The sequence below is a fragment of the Lytechinus variegatus genome, chromosome 3 (genome assembly GCF_018143015.1).
Source record: "Lytechinus variegatus isolate NC3 chromosome 3, Lvar_3.0, whole genome shotgun sequence".
Lineage (NCBI taxonomy): Eukaryota > Metazoa > Echinodermata > Echinoidea > Temnopleuroida > Toxopneustidae > Lytechinus > Lytechinus variegatus.
The window spans coordinates 29,132,202-29,150,066 of record NC_054742.1 but is presented as its reverse complement, the minus strand read 5'-3'; the positions used below and the strand labels follow the sequence as shown (position 1 = coordinate 29,150,066).

Here is a 17,865-nt window from a genome sequence, read left to right as displayed (position 1 = left end):
ATATCATAGCACGATTCCAGTTTTGCTTAAATATGAAAGGTGATAATATCCTTTGTGAAATTGATCAAATGCATAACAGAATTTTTTTATAGAACTGCAACTGCTGAGAAAGCGGATAAGTCGATACAAACTGAATTTTATGAATTACAGATGACTCCTTCAATAACACAAGAATCAAGAAAAAAAAAATCCATTAGCCTGTAGATGCAATTCAATAGGAATGATTTATTACAAACAAGATGATTGCATCAACATAGCAATTATACTCTCAATGTCAATGATTAAATATTTCATATGTGCATCAAACAGGCCTGCTGGTTAATTTAACAATGCAGGGAGAGACTATGAACACGATAATCAGAAACGTAGCTAAGCGCATACGTTACAATAACAAAATCTTTTGAACTTGATCTTCATTTCCAATATCCCAAGACAGGTACATAACAATCATACCAGGCATTTCTTTTGAAAGGAAAATTTGCAGAAATTATTCCTCTTCAGTTGGACTGGCAAATCACAATGACTATAGATAGTAATTTGCCAGTCAAACAAATCAGCCACTTTCTCAAATCCTGGTATACTTGAATATTATCATGAATGAATGAAGACTTGAAAATTCAACTTGTCAGATGACATAGGTGAAAGTACAATAAAAGTAGAATCTTCACGAGTTGATAAAATGCTTGGGACCACAGAAATCTGTTTGACTTGGAAGATGTAAATAACACATTTTGCATATTCTGGCCTGAACATTGTGTGACTCTTATGATTTTATAAAAGTGCAACTTATGCAGACTCTACTGTAGCAAGGAAAACATAGGTTGAGAATTTATAATTCTGTTTAATCTGAACTGACCTGCCCTGTAATGATGTAAGAATCTGGTTTCTTTAGCCATATTTGGAAGAAAACGCTTCATTAGGCATGCACAGCTTATTTCTGGCAGTGGTCGTTTCACATTTACTTCCTCATACAAGCTGTAACACGTAAAATAAGTGGGCAAAAACTAAACACATAAATAAGATATCAAAATATACAGGATCAAAATCTATCTAAATTTTTGAGTGACTTCGACACCAAAGGGTTGAGCATTTACAGGTGGGATTATAAATTCTAAATACCTGATTTAGGATTTTATAACTTTTTAAGTTTTGATTTCTCACAATGCCTTGCATTCCAATTTGCCAGAAAATAATGGATGTACCTGCACCCAAACACAAAAAAGATAATAAGTACTTAGATATGCTTATCTGTGCAGTTAACATTAAGCATGGCACAAACTTATGAGGCTGCCATTGAAACACTGCCTTTTATGAACAAACAGTGAATGCAGCTTAAATATAAAAACTGCCTTGGTCATAGGCATTCTACCACATTAAATTAAGGGTTTGTTTTGTCTATTTACAAGTATTTTGCAGGGTTTTTCTCCAATAAGTGAAGGTTATGGAATATTGAATTATACATAATATCAGTAAATGTTGTATCAAAGAGAGGCTACGATTGTCCATATTTCATATTCATTTTATACTGTCAACCATAAAACTGAGTGGACATAATTCCATCTTCTTTTTAATAGCAGACTGAATTAGTGGATAACTACCTCACCTCATGATATATATCCATGAGCCTTATTTCACAAAACTGTATCAAATACAATGGCGAATAATGCGCTAAGTATAATTATATAATTCAAATTTTTACTAGTAATGACAAAGTTTTGTGAAACAAGTACTTGGTATAGACTCAATGAGGATTACATACAATTGATGAAGTATATAATTTTAAATCTTGGTTGGAAAAGCAAAATACCATAAAGGACATGATTACCTTCATTACCTGACTCAGACAAGGCATTCTATGTTGTCCATCATTTCTTTGGAAGTTATATGTTAGAAGTATCACGATTATGATATGAAAAAAAAATATTTAGGACAAGCCCACATATCAGGTTCAGATTCAAATTCATCATAATTGTCCAATCTGCTTATACGTTGTATGCAGATTGAATCCAATCAAAATGATGATCATGTTGAAGTCAGTCTCAACAAATCTGGGTTTCTGTTTATGGTAACTCCCATAGGAACTAAGCAGGACAGCATTTTGCTGGTTAACGCCAAGCTGGTATATTACCAATTACCTAGGAAACATTAAATAAAATCCCTAAAGAATAATAGCTGCCTTCTGTAACATCAACTTTGGACTGGAATTGCATCAACGATAGCACAACTTATTGATGATTGTCCATTAGAAGTCCAATGTGTAGGTCTTGGTATACCAATAGTTGGTATACCATTGTCATCTTTTCTACAAATGCTTGAAACACGGAAGCACGATGCCATAACATGGACATACAAAGACATACACAGATTTTCCTTTTCAACATAAAACAACAAAAGCAATGTCTGAAAGTGTTCAATGAGTGTGTTTTGTCCAGGCATAATTGCATAATGGTTATCCTTGGGATCATCATTGATTAGCAGTAAACCTTGATCTCCTCTCCTGAGCTCTATCACGATAACTGCCCTGTATGAAAGAACAAAGAAAATATAAACAGTTCAGTGGAAAAAAAGGAGAAATTTTCCCTTTTTTGGGGGGGTTACTGAATTTCAGCTATTTGCCTACTGAATGGAATGGACATTATGATAAGTCTTAATGACAAATTTGTGTTATATTATCATATCTTGCTTTCTTTTTTGCAGTATTCTGTATTCATTCCTGATGATTATTATTTTGTAAATATCACATAAGCATACTTCTTGTTCTTCTCTTTAAATGGCTTTAATACAACAATGAAAGAGAAAGCTTATTACTATCTTTCAATTTCATATACAATGCATTGTATAAAATAAAAATCTGCACATATTCATCTTCCAGGCTATGTAACGGAGAGAAACAATATCTACAAGCGGTTGAAAGTTCAGTGGATGGTTTGAAATAGACTACTTCAATGTAGAATCGATTGAATCTTCTATGTTACAAGGTCAAAGTGTTTTTATCAAAAAGAAGATCTGACTCACCCCCCCTTTCCCTTGTGACTGTTGCTGTTGAAGTCCTGTCCTCTTTTTAAGAGCCTCCAGGTTTTGTTTATGTAGATCTGAGAACTGTTGATGCTTCACAAGGACTTCTTTGGATGGGAACTGACGTTTACAGAGAAGACAGATGAGTTTAGTCCAATCCGTTAGGCTGGTAGGTACACTCTCTTGAGAGTCAGATGCAGGGGTAGGTTTCTTACTAGGAGGCCCTGAATCTTCAGGTTCACTGTCACTGTCTCCACCATACTGGGCAAGGATGTTGGTCTATACAAATACAATATGGACGAGTGAATGACCAAGGTAAAGAAGAGACACCTCAGAATCACACAAGAGGATAACATTGTCAACATCTGATCGTACTGACTAATAGCATATTTTTCACAGAAGTTAGAAATTTAGATATATGTTATTTGTACCCAGCATCCAGAATGTATAACAATCCAGGGAAAATGAATCTTGAAAACTTTCACAATCAAATCTTGACTCATTGTTTACTGAAAATAAGTGACAGTGGCTAGAGAAATTACAGAATTAGTACACAGTATGTCAAAATATCAATACCAATAACAATGTTAAGATGATGATCTAGCATGCATGTAAAACTATTCTATCAAGTCAACACATCCAACACAATATCAACTTACGATGCTGGCAGCCTTATTACGTTGCTCTTCATTTGTTGACGATCGCTTTAGGGCTAGCATTACAGACTGCTTTGTCTCTGCTGGGTCAGCCTGAACAACAAAATAAGACAAAGTCAAAATAAATAACATCTGTAAAAAATTGTGTTCATAAGATGATATGTTTTTCTCTCAAATGGTTATTAAACCTGGCTGGTGTCCTAGATTAAGAGCAACTGATTTCTTGAACCACATGGACATCTGTTCTAGCATACACACAAACCTTGATCCTTAGTCTTACATTTTCTGAGTCCAAAACTCTATCCTGACTGAGAACCAAACCTTGCATCTTCCGAGAAACTAAGGAAGGGTATATTACTGCTGTAATAACTAAACCTAAAAAGTAAATTGTTCAGGAGAGTTTAAAAACAATCATGTCTGTCACCACTACAATTGGACATTTAAGTATTTTTGTAACATTGCTTTTATTTTTTTAATCGAGAATTTGGAATTATACTGAATATCACCACATGAATTGTCAAAATCTCAACAAGAAGGGAATTTCACCCTATTATTAAAAACAGGTCTTGTTACCAAAGCAATAATATCCCACATTACAAAAAAATAAGAACAAACCTTTTTACTAAGGACAGCAAAACCAGCATCTGCAGAAGCTGAGGAGTTATCTTTCTTGAAATCATTTCCACTCTTCTTGGCTTTGTTATTCTTCATTTCATTCATGGTTGCAGCCCATCTTCTCATGTCACTTGCCACCTGCATTAAAATACATTCAATTTGAAATATTTATTCTGGCCAATGAGTCACATCTACACACTAATTCAACCACATTAATGCACAATAGAGAAATTGATCCATCTCAGGAACAAACAAAAAAGAAAACAGAGAGAAAACACCAACTATCAGGTTTACGACCTATAATGCTATAATTATTTCAAACAAGGTAACAAACCATGCATATCTTTTAAGATTAAAGGGGAATGAAACCTTTGGAACAAATAGGCTTGTGTAGAAACAGAAAAATCAAAGAATAAGAATAAAGAAAGTTTGAGAAAAATCGGACAAATAGTGAGAAAGTTATGAGCATTTGAATATTGCAATCACTAATGCTATGGAGATCCTCATATTGGCAATGTGACAAGGATGTGTGATGTCACTGATGAACAACTTTCCCTTTTGTGGACTATAAAATACCCTCAAAATGTCTATTTTTGCTTTTTCTTATGATGATACAAACTCTTTATCCATGATGTGTTCTAAAAAAAAATGTATTACATGCCCTCATGTAGAAAGAACACATGATTTGTGGATAGATGTGATAAAAGAGGCAATTCAAGTGAAATATATACTAAAGTAATGGTGAGAGTTGTTCATAAGTGACATCACACATCTTTGTTGCATTGCCAATTTGCTATCTCCATAGCATTAGTGATCGCAATATTCAAATGCTCATAACTTTCTCATTATTTGTCCGATTTTTCTCAAACTTTCGTTGATCTGTTTCTTTGATTTTTCTGTTTTCACACAAGCTATCTTGTTCCAATGGTTTCATTCTCCTTTAATGTGCTTTTTTTCTATTACAAGGAGTTGTAGCACCTTTGATTTCTGACATACCTTCTTTGCCACCTTTCCCTTCTCCTTTTTACCCTTGTCTTCCTTTGCACCATCCCCAGGAACACCGACTTGAGGAACAGCAGTAGGTGCTTGGTCTTGCTTGGCTGGGACATACTGGGTACCATCCCAGTACATGTACTGCTGTGAATGCGCGTTGTAGTAATACTGGTGAAGAAAACAAACAATTTAATTTCAAAGGAAAATCACAAATAAACGCAATAATTGTGAATTAAATTCCAGGTATCGCAAGTTTACCATCAAATGACTGTCAGAAACCAGAAATACCATTAAGAATTCATCAAAAAGGAGAGCAGTCAAAATTTTGTACATAAAAAGGTATTTCATATACATGTAAAAAAAATCCATAAGTATGTATATCCGACCCCCCTGTATGTGGGACCTTCATAAATTTATTTGTCTCTGTTTTCATTGGAAAATTTGTAATGCGTACAAATAATCAAGTTCAAGAAGTTTGTGACGTAATAAAAGAATGTCTAGAAGTAGTCCTTTTCTTCCCTAGCAACATATTAGTGTTCTCAATGTCAATCAAATTTATCATTCGTAAGAATAAATGATCAAACTGTTGAATTGCGGATAAGGAATCAGGAGTGTTAGAGCAGTTTATGGCTTAAGCTGATGCCATTCTGTGTGCATGATACAAACTGACTTTTACCTGTGAGCTTGGATCATAGTATAGCCCTGTCTGGGGATCATAGTAGAAGCCTGATGATTCATCATATTGGTATTGAGATACATCAGGATAATAGCCACCTTCAGAACTACTGGACAACTGGTGCTGTAACTAAACAAATACAAAAAAAAAAATATTTAGAATTTTTTGTTAAACAGAAATCCTAAAACCTTAATAATGTTCAGGATATGAACTACCTGTATAATGGGGTTTTGTGTTTTTTATATGAAAAAAAGGGCATGAAGTTCAGAAGAAAAATGCATAGGAAAAACTTGATATCCATTTGTAATAGATTTCATGAAATTAAAGACATTTGATATTGAGTTTTAAATCTGAAGATTTAACCCTATCTAGGCCGGGGGGGGCCTCGGAGGCCCCCCCCTCAACAAATCGCGCAATATTTTCGCCGCACAAAATTTTTTGACCGCGCCACTCGCTGACTTTTTACTTTCAAGTCTTGCGCAACTTTTGAGACCAACTTTGCGTCCTCCGGGTACGTGGTTCCGAAATTACGCAACATTATGTAAGTGCATGTCAGACCGAAAATTGTTCAAAAACGTGATTTCGTGTACAAAGTCAATGCAAATTGTGTTTTCAACCAAAATTCATAAATGTATGATTATTTTTAGTTTTGCTGCTCTAAATGTATTTATTTTATGCTTTTTATGATCACAGAAGAGTCCCCAACAAATTTCATTGAAAAATCAATGAAAAACAAAAGGTCAAAAAACAAAGAAATACATAAGAAATTGCAAAAAACAATAAAATACATAGGAAAATGATTTGATATCGCAATTTTTTTCATGTACACTTGCTAAGAACACCACAAAGAGTTTCTATACCAAAAATTAGTACATTTGGAGCTTTATTTAGGGAGTTAAAGGAAAAAGTATGATTTCGCATACTAATTACGCATAAATTAGCATAATCACTTAATAGCGACTCGCACGAAAAAAATTACTATACAATCTTGGAGATTATGTCCCAGGCAACCAGCATGCCAATTTTCGGCGCGATTGCGTGGTCGACGGCCGAGATCTTAGGGGGGGGCCTCGGAGGCCCCCCCCGGCCATATGAACTCCCAAAATACCCCGGCCTAGATAGATTTAAGTTAAGATAAAATGAAAGATTGTATCACATAACATTTGTGGTGTGAAAGATGAAATCTAAATCTGATATAAACAGCAAAATATATAATGCAAATTTCTCAAGTAAACAGGCAGACCATTACACCTTTTCTCATCACTTAAAGTGATCCTGAACATTTCCACCAACCTTAATACCCTGTGAATACTGGTATTGATCAGGGATTCGATTTTAAGGCGCGCGAGAGCGATCGCGCGCTACATGCGCGCCTTAATCCATTTTTGGTAGCGCGATTATTAGTGCGCCTCGCGATCGTTGACCCGCGCGGAAATGCCTAAAGTCGCCCTCGAAATCACCCAAAATCATGCTTATTGCCGAGTGAATAACAACTCAATATGCTCGAGCTCCGCTTACCATTTAAAAATAATCCAAAAACCAACACTCAAAGTCATGAATAATCCTTAAAATTGTGCGAGTAGCGCAGTTTCAAATGCAGACGTTGCGTTATTTTTTCTGTTCCACGCATTTCCATACACATGGTACCAACTACGGAAAAAAAATCAATGCAACGGTCGGGAAACAGTTGCATGTATACGGGTCCATTATGACTACCACCATGTGCAATTTCGAATGCACATGTTTCCCCTACAGATATCACGATTCTGTGATTAAATAATTCGAATTACACAGGAAATAAATCCCTGAGACTTGTAACCTAGCATTGGTGAGTTGTCATTCGGCTTTGCTTTTCAAAACGGCTTAGGCCTATTAACTTCCAAAATAAGTTACCTTATTTATTAATTATGACTAAAAAATCATTTATTTTCTTTTCTAGGGGATGAGGTATTATATCAGATAATAAATCATCAAACAAAGCTCCGTCTATTTTACAAGGCTGGCAGCAGGCTCACGCATTGGCGCTTTTACTAGCTAGCCAGTTAGAGCTCTGTCTCTGCCAGAGCTCTGGGGGACAATTCACTCAGTAAAGGCCTCAATGATGGTGATTTTCTGTTTCAGACAGAGTTTACATTTCATGAATATTATTCAAAACTGCCAATAAAGTTTGATGATTTCTTCATTGTCATGTATATTTAAGTTCTTAATGAATACATTCTCACCAAATTTAGACTCCCCAATAGAGAAATGAAATTTTCATGGAGATCTGCATTTTTAAAGAACTTCAGGAATAGTTAGGGGATGTGGGCCTTTATTACATGTACATGGCTGAGTACAAGGTATTGTACTGGAATAGATGGAGTAGAAATTAGATATTGAATTCATTTATATCCAAGTCCAACTCACAGTCACACACACACACACACGCACTCACCCACATCCACCCACACACACCCACATCCAAGATTCTAAGCATGAAAAATAACTTTAAAAATCATACAATATTGAACAAAAAATTAATAATTCATTACCAAGTGAACAGGTATATCCAAGTCACACACACACACGCACCCCCCCACACACACCCACATCCACCCACACACACCCACATCCAAGATTCTAAGCATGAAAAATAACTTTAAAAATCATACAATATTGAACAAAAAATTAATAATTGATTAATAAGTGAACAGGTATATCCAAGTCCAACTCACAGTCACACACACACGCACACACACCCACATCCAAGATTCTAAGCATGAAAAATAACTTTAAAAATCATACAATATTGAACAAAAAGTAATAATTAATAAGTGAACAGGTATTCCTCAAAATACAAAAAAGGAGCATTTAAAAAGAGCCCCCGAAATGCAAAAGTAGCCCCCGAAATTTGCCAAAAAAAATTAAAATGGAGCCCCTGAAAAAAAAATTGTTAGTTACTCAACTTTAAGCCAAAGTCAAACCTAACTCAAACAGGTTTTGATAACACACAATCTAATTACAAAACATTGTAAAACAATTACAAATACTTCCTTTGGTTGTTGATTGTAACTTTATAGTACATACAGTTCCTCCATCTGTTTTGTTAATTGGACAAAAAGCTCCCCTTGTATGTTGAAGAAGAGCTTTTTGCAGTACTCCTCTACCGCTCTCCTTAAAAGATCTAGGAGAGCTATTTATTGCTCCCCTCATAATTATAAAACTGAGTCCCTGTATTGATATTTCATCAATCATTATATGAGCCCGTAAATTTCAATATATTCAGGCCGCTTTTGAAAAGCGGCCTTATACAGTATTACAGTGAGGCCAATCAACAAGGCATCCATTGGCATGGCCTTTGATTAACCTAAGCCATGTTTTATTACAGTATATAAATGAGAATGAATGTAATAAAAAAACACATACTCTTTGATCACTGGTCTCTGTGTCTATTTGATGCTCCTTCTTACTCTTCTTAGGTTTGACTTCATGGGTGATCTGACTGGGATCCAGTGTACTTCCATCTGTTCCTGGTGGTGGAAGATCTATCTTCACCCTCTTTGGTTTCTTCTCTGTGCTTGTCTGTCTCATCTTGTTCAGCAGTTTCTGGGTGATCTGTTGTTGTTCTAGTTGCATCTTACAAGCTGCTTGAACCTGCTCCTGTGCTAGTGCTGCTTTGTCTATATATATTGAAGTTTGAATAAGTTAGATATACATCATTAAATTAGTGCTTTGTATACTGACAGGTCCTGTAAAATATGAAAATTAGCATGGCTTGGATGGGGATAACATTTGAACAATTAATCTTGACGCATTATCAACAGTGTTAAAATTGCAAAATGTTCACCTTAAGCCTCACAAATAAATAAGTTCTTGAATACAATTCACACTTCTGAATAAATGACTTGTTGGTGATATTAGGTGTTAAAGTTTAATTCAGATAAATATATCCTATTAAAACAGTGTTCTGTAGCACCCCCCCCAAAAAAAATATAAACATATATATGTTGCAATACTAAACTGTACTGTTATATAATATTCATACTAAATATCTATTAAACAAGTATACAAAGGTATTTACAGGAAGGCTTACCTGCAGCTGATAATTCTTTGGAAGAATGAGCAGCTGATATTGCTGCATAACTTGCATAACTTTGATCATATACTCCTGCTGCTGCAGCCTCTGTTGCTTGCTGCTGGTAGTACTGTTCATATGATGCTCCTGCTTCAGCCTGCATGCAAAGAAAAAAACATTTCATCGCATGAAAATTTTGCATAAAAATCTACATGACAGAACTTGAGCGATGTGTTTGATTTACATGAATACCTATCCAAAGATTGCTAACTGCACTTTGTAAAACAGTAAGCCTAGAAGCACTGCTCTACACTTCCATGTTTCTTCCTCACTGGTTTAAGATTAGAAAAATATCCCAATTCACCAATACAATATGTGATTTTGGCTGTTGCAAAAGGATGATATTGCAGGCATGTGTGTTAAAAAACGCAATGATGCAGTAAGAGTTTAATTGGTGAATCAAATTGATATGTTGTATTTTCTTACCTCAGTCCATGTAGAGTATTCTTCATCTGTCCCTTCTTTGCAGAAGTGTACTGAAACTGGTAAATATCAAGGAAATAGATTACACATTAATAAAAATTCCTATGCATATTGCAAGGTTGCAAAACAGTCCCTCTTAATTTCAATTATTGGTCAGTAGTGGGAGATATGGGGTTTTAAATATTTAAATAATTTCTTTGTTAGAATGAGAATGACTACATTGATGTCAGATCCTACATTTCAGGAAAAATAAACCATGTAAAATATGAACATTCAGACTTGTGACCATGAGATTTTTGCACATTTTACGATGGGAGCTGCCTGTGGAAATGACAAGCGAATTATGTAGACTGTGTGCGCTGATACATGATCATTTGACTCATTTTCTTAAATCACCAGGTAATGTGAGTGGAACATAAAACAATGTCTCACATGGATATTTTATTGAATGCAACACATATGGGATATTTTTAATCATTGTTAATCCAATCTTTCATTAGGCTACAACTACCCATTGAGAATTGAAAAAAAAAATTACCATAGATCCAGAGACTATTCTTAAAACATATACCGTACAAAAGGCCAATTCACACATGTAATTCCTGCCTAAAAATACATATAGAGTATATTTAGGCGGTAATTTTGAAATTTACGTTTGGATATAGGGAAGGAACACATTCTGTTTCCATTGAGCAATTTCTTATCAGAAATTACTCATTACACCCTCAAAGAGTTTTTTTTATACAGCACTCCCATCCTAATGGAAAAATTCTGAACATTTTAACATTATTATCAAAGATGTGTAATTGCTTTTAAGAATTTATACTTAAATTCTATAAAACTACATGAAGAGAATTTCCATAGTAAGATCCAATTAACACTGATCTTCGTCATACCCATCTAAAATAAATCACAACTTACTCTGTTTGCCATCTAATATAAAGGGTGGATGCATATTGTTGAGAATCTCTAGTAAGTGACTGGAGTATTCTACTGCTGATAAAGCAACATAGCAGAGACCTCTTGATGTGTTGGTTGTAGGATCACGTATGAGTTGAACATTCATATCTATAGCTGTGATGTCATGGAGTTCTCTTTGGATCTTTTCTTCAGTCGTCAAGGAATCCAAACCCATCAACAGTAAAACTGTATTGGGAGATAGTAATTGTGATAAATAGTCCATTTATTTATCCTTTCATCAAAAAAGCAACTATATTAATTCTATACTAACATTGCTTTGTCACATTATAACTATAAAAATGAACAAATCAATAATGTTTGTTGCCAGATTATATACACATGACATGACATTATTCATTACGAGCATAATTACTGATAATGACACTTTTATCTATCAGATCATGCTCATTATACATGTATAGTATTGATCATTTGCACTCTTTTAAAATCTTTTGAATGAATTGTTTTTAGTATCTACTTACTTCTTGTAGGTTTTGCACTGATTTGGCTGTATCGCTCTGACTCTGTAATATAAATGTGGGCATATGACATGATAAAAAATGTGATTATATACAAAATTTTTAAAAAAATTATTAGTTTTCCTATCGCTTGAATAATATTTCTTTCTCTCATCCTGTTCTTCGAAAACCGAACTTCTCCTTTAAATGTGGAGGAATTTTTAAAAGAACTCTACATTTCATATATAAAAAGCAAGCTTGGGAATAACAGGACTGAAAATATGTGTGCATACAAATGTTTTTGGGGTCTTATCATAAATTTTGATAATTTTTTTTTCTGGTTTTAGATGCCTGATAACTCTCCCATTGCACAGGAAGTTAATCGACATTATGCCAAATAAGCCTATTTCACTTTGTACAGAAATAGCTCTCATTTTGGCACAATGCTGAAAATTTTGGATACAATGACCAAAGCTTTGGTTGTAATGTTTACTATACACAAATTAATCAAAATTTATCCTTTATACTGTTTATATTCTTCAATATATTTGTTAAAAGATGGAACTAATTTACCTGGTTCTATTAAACATGGTTTAATTAGCTAACAACCAGCCATATTGATTAAGAGCTACTACTAACTTATACACCTAATGTGAGCATATAGTCATAAGACAGTTCAAAGTGAAGCATTAAACTCATAAAAGATGCTTACCATTCTTCTCTATTCCACACTTGAAGCAGTTTGCTCTCCTCTTGAAATTTTGGGTACCACACTACATTAAAAACAAGTTAGTATTGACAATTTACAGTTTTCTTTAAATATAAAAATAATCAACTACTGGCCTGGTAAAAGAGACAGTGATCTACATGTTAGAATCCATAATATTTTTTTTGTTACAAAAATAAATGTTTGTATTGTAGTATATCCATCTGTTCTATTCTAAATTTTCTTTGTAGATTATAGCATCTTGATGCAACCACAATACATTTTATTTTTCATTTTATATCTGAATAAAGCTTTTACCTGTGAGCAGAACCAGTCTTCATCCCCTCTGCTCTTGCTGTATGTGAGTGAAGCACGTCCACTTCCTATCACCAAAGTACCCTGCCAGAATAACACACACACGGAAGAAACAAACACAAAATAAGTACATGGTACAACACTATCATTCTCCTGAAGAAATGACTGTGAATCCAAAGAGATGAGAAGCCTGTTTCCTGATCATGCAGTCTTTATTTTCATTTTGGGAAAAAAATATCAGATTTCTTCCATAAATTAAAATCTCTATCTATCAAGCACTTCAGCAAGAGCAAAAAAAAATAATAATAATTTGGTTATCAATCTATAATGACAGGTAATTTGCATGGGAATGAATAAATCACATTCTTGGGGGAAGATATTGGACAAATACAAGTTTATACTGGAAACCTGCATCTTGATATTTTATTATTTTTTTGACTTTCATCAATTGTTGTCTTTTTTTAGGGGGGGGGGGGGAGTGGTAGGGTTGTAGAATTTTTATTTAGGTCTCCTCAAAATGTTGACTTCCAGGTTAATTAAATAAACATAGTTGAATAATGAAAACACATTAAAAAGACATGTATGATCAGTCTCCAGACTAATATGAATCTCAGTTGAAACCAGCCATTCTAAAAACCTTTCAAAAAATCCTCCTAGGAGAACATACTTGATTACAGACTACATAAATCAAGTCAATGTTCTCAAAATAACAGGGGCCAAAAAGAAAAACAAGTCAAACCTCTTTGTACAAACCAAATAATTCAAACAATACATCACGATTCTTTGACCTGTCTGATGAATTATAGCAAGGATGGCAAAGTAAAATGAAATACATGGTACTTTTTTAGTAAAGAAAACAAAAATCTTCAAAGAGGTTTGGCTTAGCAGCAAACAATCTAGGCAATATCATGAGGGGAAATCTCATCTTCCATAAAAAGAAAATCTTCTTTGAACACTTCATAGGCAAATGATTACAAAATGATAATTTCTTTCATGCAATAATCAGGCATTGTAGGTTTACAACTTCTTGGGTACATCTGAAATGAATATAGCAGCATAGCAATTGACCTTTTACCATTTTGATCAGATATTCATATTTGGTGGTTTTTCTGTCACAAAAATTGATTTCAGTTCTGTGGATTTGAATTTGATACTCGGGTGGAAACCATGGTTACTATTCTGATACTATCTGTTATATCTTGTAATCATTTGCCCATCTTGGAATCTCTCTCTCTCTTCATTTCTAGGATCTATCCCCTTCCCTCCCATTATTGATATCCTACCTCATTTATCCCTTTGATACACTCTGTGGCAGTTCTCTGTAGGCTTTGTTCTCATGTGCATGTAGTGTAAATGCAGTCAAGCCAACTGTTTGTTTATCCATTAATAAGGTTCTTTTTCTGCTTGAAATATGAAAGTTGCATGCTTGTATGCACTATTTCTTCTGAAATAAATTTTGTGATTGCTTCTTAATTGCATATTCGGATTTGATATGAAGAATTCTTATCCACATCCCTCCTCTCAAAGGTAAAAGGACCAGATTAAAGCTTTTCTTGTTTAAAAGAAATAAGTTCATGATCTAAGCATTTTCCATGTTTTTCATGTAATAGCATAATGTTTTGAATCTCACTTGTGGTTTTGTTGTTATTCTTAAATGCATGATAACAGGAACCCACATCTTTCTAAATTATATCCTAAATCTTCAAATCCTTAAACCTCTCCTATCATTAATATAGCTGGACAATCTAAGGGCCATATTCAGCATTTCTCTAGCAATACTCAGCAACCCTTGTTTTGCGGACTGCCTTCAAAAGCAGCAACAGCTCTACTAAAGGAGCGCAGGGAGAAGAATACATCGTGACTGGCACGATCATAACAAAACCTGGTTTTCCTCCATCCATCGCTGGGCATCCGGAAGGAATTGGAACTCCACAAAAGCGAAGCCTCTTGATGCACCTAGAAAGGGTAATATAGGAGAGGCCAGCAAATGGACCCAGAGGGAAAGTGTTAGGAGTGTTTGTCGATAGGCATTCACACAACTCACTGACTTCTTTAGCACTCTTTCCCTCTTTCTTATTGAGTGTATTGTATGCAGGACAGGCACTTCTGGTCATCGCAAGTTGGTTTATCTTTTCATCAACGCCACCTTTCTTAAATTTGCATTCATATCTTGTTATATTTCAATTGAAAGAGATCAAATGGTGAGTTGGCAAAATAATAATTTTTACTGAAACAACACTGATGAAGAAATTTATTCACAAATAATGAATAGTTATGTAATCAGTTTACTGTAATAATGTAAACAAATTTAATCTTAATTTTAACATAGTAAATTACTCAAAATATACAATTTTTTTAACAGATAGAAAGACAACTTCAGCTTTCTATTCAAAATAATAAAACAAATAACCTTGCAGTGATAACAAATGATCTTCCTACCTAATTTTCATATTAGCCAATGCAAATTCTTTTGATGACATTAATTTCTTCAACTTATACATAAATATACCATTGCAAGTAACATGATAACAAGATCTCATGAAGTTTAATGCACCAATAGCTAATCACTAGGATATAAGATACATTAATTCTATTTAGCAAACTCACAAAAGCTTTCATTTTAAGACTTACCTGTACTCCTCTCAGAACCCCTGTGAATAAAAAGCGGATTAATACAGATATTTGATGCCAAGATGAGCAGAAAATGAAAATGTGTACAAAGGGATTCCTTCATCAGTGTATTTGTTTCAGAAGTCTTTGAAAAAACCCAAACAAAAATTGTTCCTTGTTTGGCATTGCAATAGCCAAAATGAAACACGCCTATAATCAGAGCCAATGACCAGTGCACTGTCTCGCTTTTGAACCTTTAACTCCATGACTTTGGCCAACCATTTCTCATGAAATGGTATGGTACCTGTATGTCTCACCTGAATCTTTGTGCTTGACCAGTCTAACGTCTTGGATTGGGGCACCAAAAAGTTGAAGTATCCCTCGCAACTAAACGATAAAGAAAGAGGGAAGTACAAATTTTACATCATATTAACTGTGGTATTAAAAATGAAAACAAACATTTTCATAATTTCTTTATGTTTTTTCCCAACATGATAACTTTGTAAATTTGCAATTAGAAACTGCTTACCATTCTAACTTAACTAAAATTAACATAAAGAGCTTGTAATAAAAAAAGAAACCCAACTTATCATTGTCATATTTATAATGCAAATTCCACATTCTGTTATATTTGTCTGTATTTCTGAAAGAAAACATGTTGATAAAGCTACTTACATATATCTCATCAACTTCAGCAGGTAGATGCTTGATGAGGATGGTTCTACATGGCCTATCCGCTGGTGGCTTTCGCTGTAAACGTAAAAGAAACAAATATTTCACGTCAGAACACTGACTGCTATCAAAGCTGCATATAGAATCATTCAATGGGAAAATGACATCACAAACTCATCTCTTATTTGAGAAACAACGCATTAGTAATTATCTGTAATTGAATATTCTTAGTTAAACACAACTTCACTCAAGCCATCATATCACAAGAGAAAAAACAATATAATTAAAGGTCAAGTCCACCTCAGAAAAATATTGATTTGAATCAATAGAGAAAAATCAGACAAGCACAATGCTGAAAATTTCATCAAAATCAGATGTAAAATAAGAAAGTTATGACATTTCAAACTTTCGCTTATTTTTTAAAAAATATTTATATGAACGAGCCAGTTACATCCAAATGAGAGAGTGGATGATGTCACTCACTCACTATTTCTTTTGTTTTTCATTGTTTTAATTATACAATATATCAATTTTTACGAATTTGACAATTAGGACCTCCTTGCCTGAAGCACAAAATGTTAAAATAATGGAATTCCACGTGTTCAAGGAGGAATGAAACTTCAATTCATATGACAATGACGAGAAAATAGAAATATTTCATAATTCAAACAATAAAAAACAAAAGAAATAGTGAGTGAGTGACATCATCGACTCTCTAATTTGGATGTAACTGGCTCGTTCATATAACTATTTTGTTAAAATAAGCGAAACTTTGAAATGTCATAACTTTCTTATTTTACATCCGAATTTGATGAAATTTTCAGTATTATGCTTGTTGAATTTTTCCCTTTTTATTCAAAGTAAGTTTTTGTTGGGGTGGACTTGTCCTTTAACTGTTCTCTGGGGTATGTGATCATCCTGGTAGGTGAAGTAAGAAAGTACCTCATTTGCGTGAGATTCTGCCCTAAGCCACTATGATTTTAAGGTTTATTCCCGATTTCCACAAAGATTACCCAAGGATATTTCTAATAAGTTTGCTGAAATCAAATTCTATAACTTTAACATTTCTTCCACTGGTATATTAAGATTCACTTTGTGGGCCGATCATTCAAAGGGTATGGACTATTTATAGCACAACCATAAGCCCTTTTAAGGAAAAAACAAGGGCCATTATCTGTCAATACCTCATCTCGATCTCTCCTTCTATCTCTTCGTCTATCCCTTTTCCGACCTTTCTTGTCCTCACTGTAGTCACCTGGAACTATGAAAAAATACACAAACTTAATGGAGAACCATGCCAACAAATTTAAACTAGAACTATCACTGAAGGTGATTAATACCCCCACTATACACTGCAACAGTTTCCAACACATAGAATAAAATATGTCTTGCCTAGTATTACCCCAAGACCAATGTGTGAGCTAATTATCATGAGTATTGGTTAAAAACAGATGAAGTAATTCCGAATGCAAGATTTTTGCCTATTTTTTTTACCATGTGTTGGTACCATGGCAACACGATTTCCAACACATGGGAAAAACATGCCCTGCACATCCTCACCTTAGGACCAATGTCAATGCGTAAGCCAAATTTCATAAGCATTGGTTGAAAACTGATGGAGTAGTACCAACCGCAAGATTTTTTACCTAATT

The 17,865-nt window shown here is 34.2% G+C and overlaps 1 protein-coding gene across 4 annotated transcripts in view; it reads right to left on the bottom strand.

The window, feature by feature from the left end:
• Positions 1-205: 205 nt before the first annotated feature.
• LOC121410705 (RNA-binding protein 10-like) overlaps positions 206-17,865 on the bottom strand; it is a 34,193-nt gene continuing 16,533 nt past the window's right edge. The window contains exons 3-19 of one of the 4 annotated variants that reach the window (XM_041602953.1): positions 17,398-17,474; positions 16,217-16,291; positions 15,859-15,928; positions 14,814-14,887; positions 12,935-13,015; positions 12,623-12,683; positions 11,935-11,976; positions 11,414-11,638; positions 10,496-10,551; positions 10,028-10,166; positions 9,361-9,614; positions 5,956-6,084; positions 5,283-5,447; positions 4,287-4,424; positions 3,675-3,764; positions 3,016-3,294; positions 206-2,521 (exon numbers count right to left, since the gene is read on the bottom strand). In XM_041602953.1, the coding sequence (XP_041458887.1) occupies positions 2,465-2,521; positions 3,016-3,294; positions 3,675-3,764; positions 4,287-4,424; positions 5,283-5,447; positions 5,956-6,084; positions 9,361-9,614; positions 10,028-10,166; positions 10,496-10,551; positions 11,414-11,638; positions 11,935-11,976; positions 12,623-12,683; positions 12,935-13,015; positions 14,814-14,887; positions 15,859-15,928; positions 16,217-16,291; positions 17,398-17,474 (2,012 nt within the window). In that variant the 3' untranslated portion in view covers positions 206-2,464. The remainder of the gene's footprint in view (positions 2,522-3,015; positions 3,295-3,674; positions 3,765-4,286; positions 4,425-5,282; positions 5,448-5,955; positions 6,085-9,360; positions 9,615-10,027; positions 10,167-10,495; positions 10,552-11,413; positions 11,639-11,934; positions 11,977-12,622; positions 12,684-12,934; positions 13,016-14,813; positions 14,888-15,858; positions 15,929-16,216; positions 16,292-17,397; positions 17,475-17,865) is intronic. The other 3 variants (XM_041602954.1, XM_041602955.1, XM_041602956.1) reach the window with 3 other exon arrangements.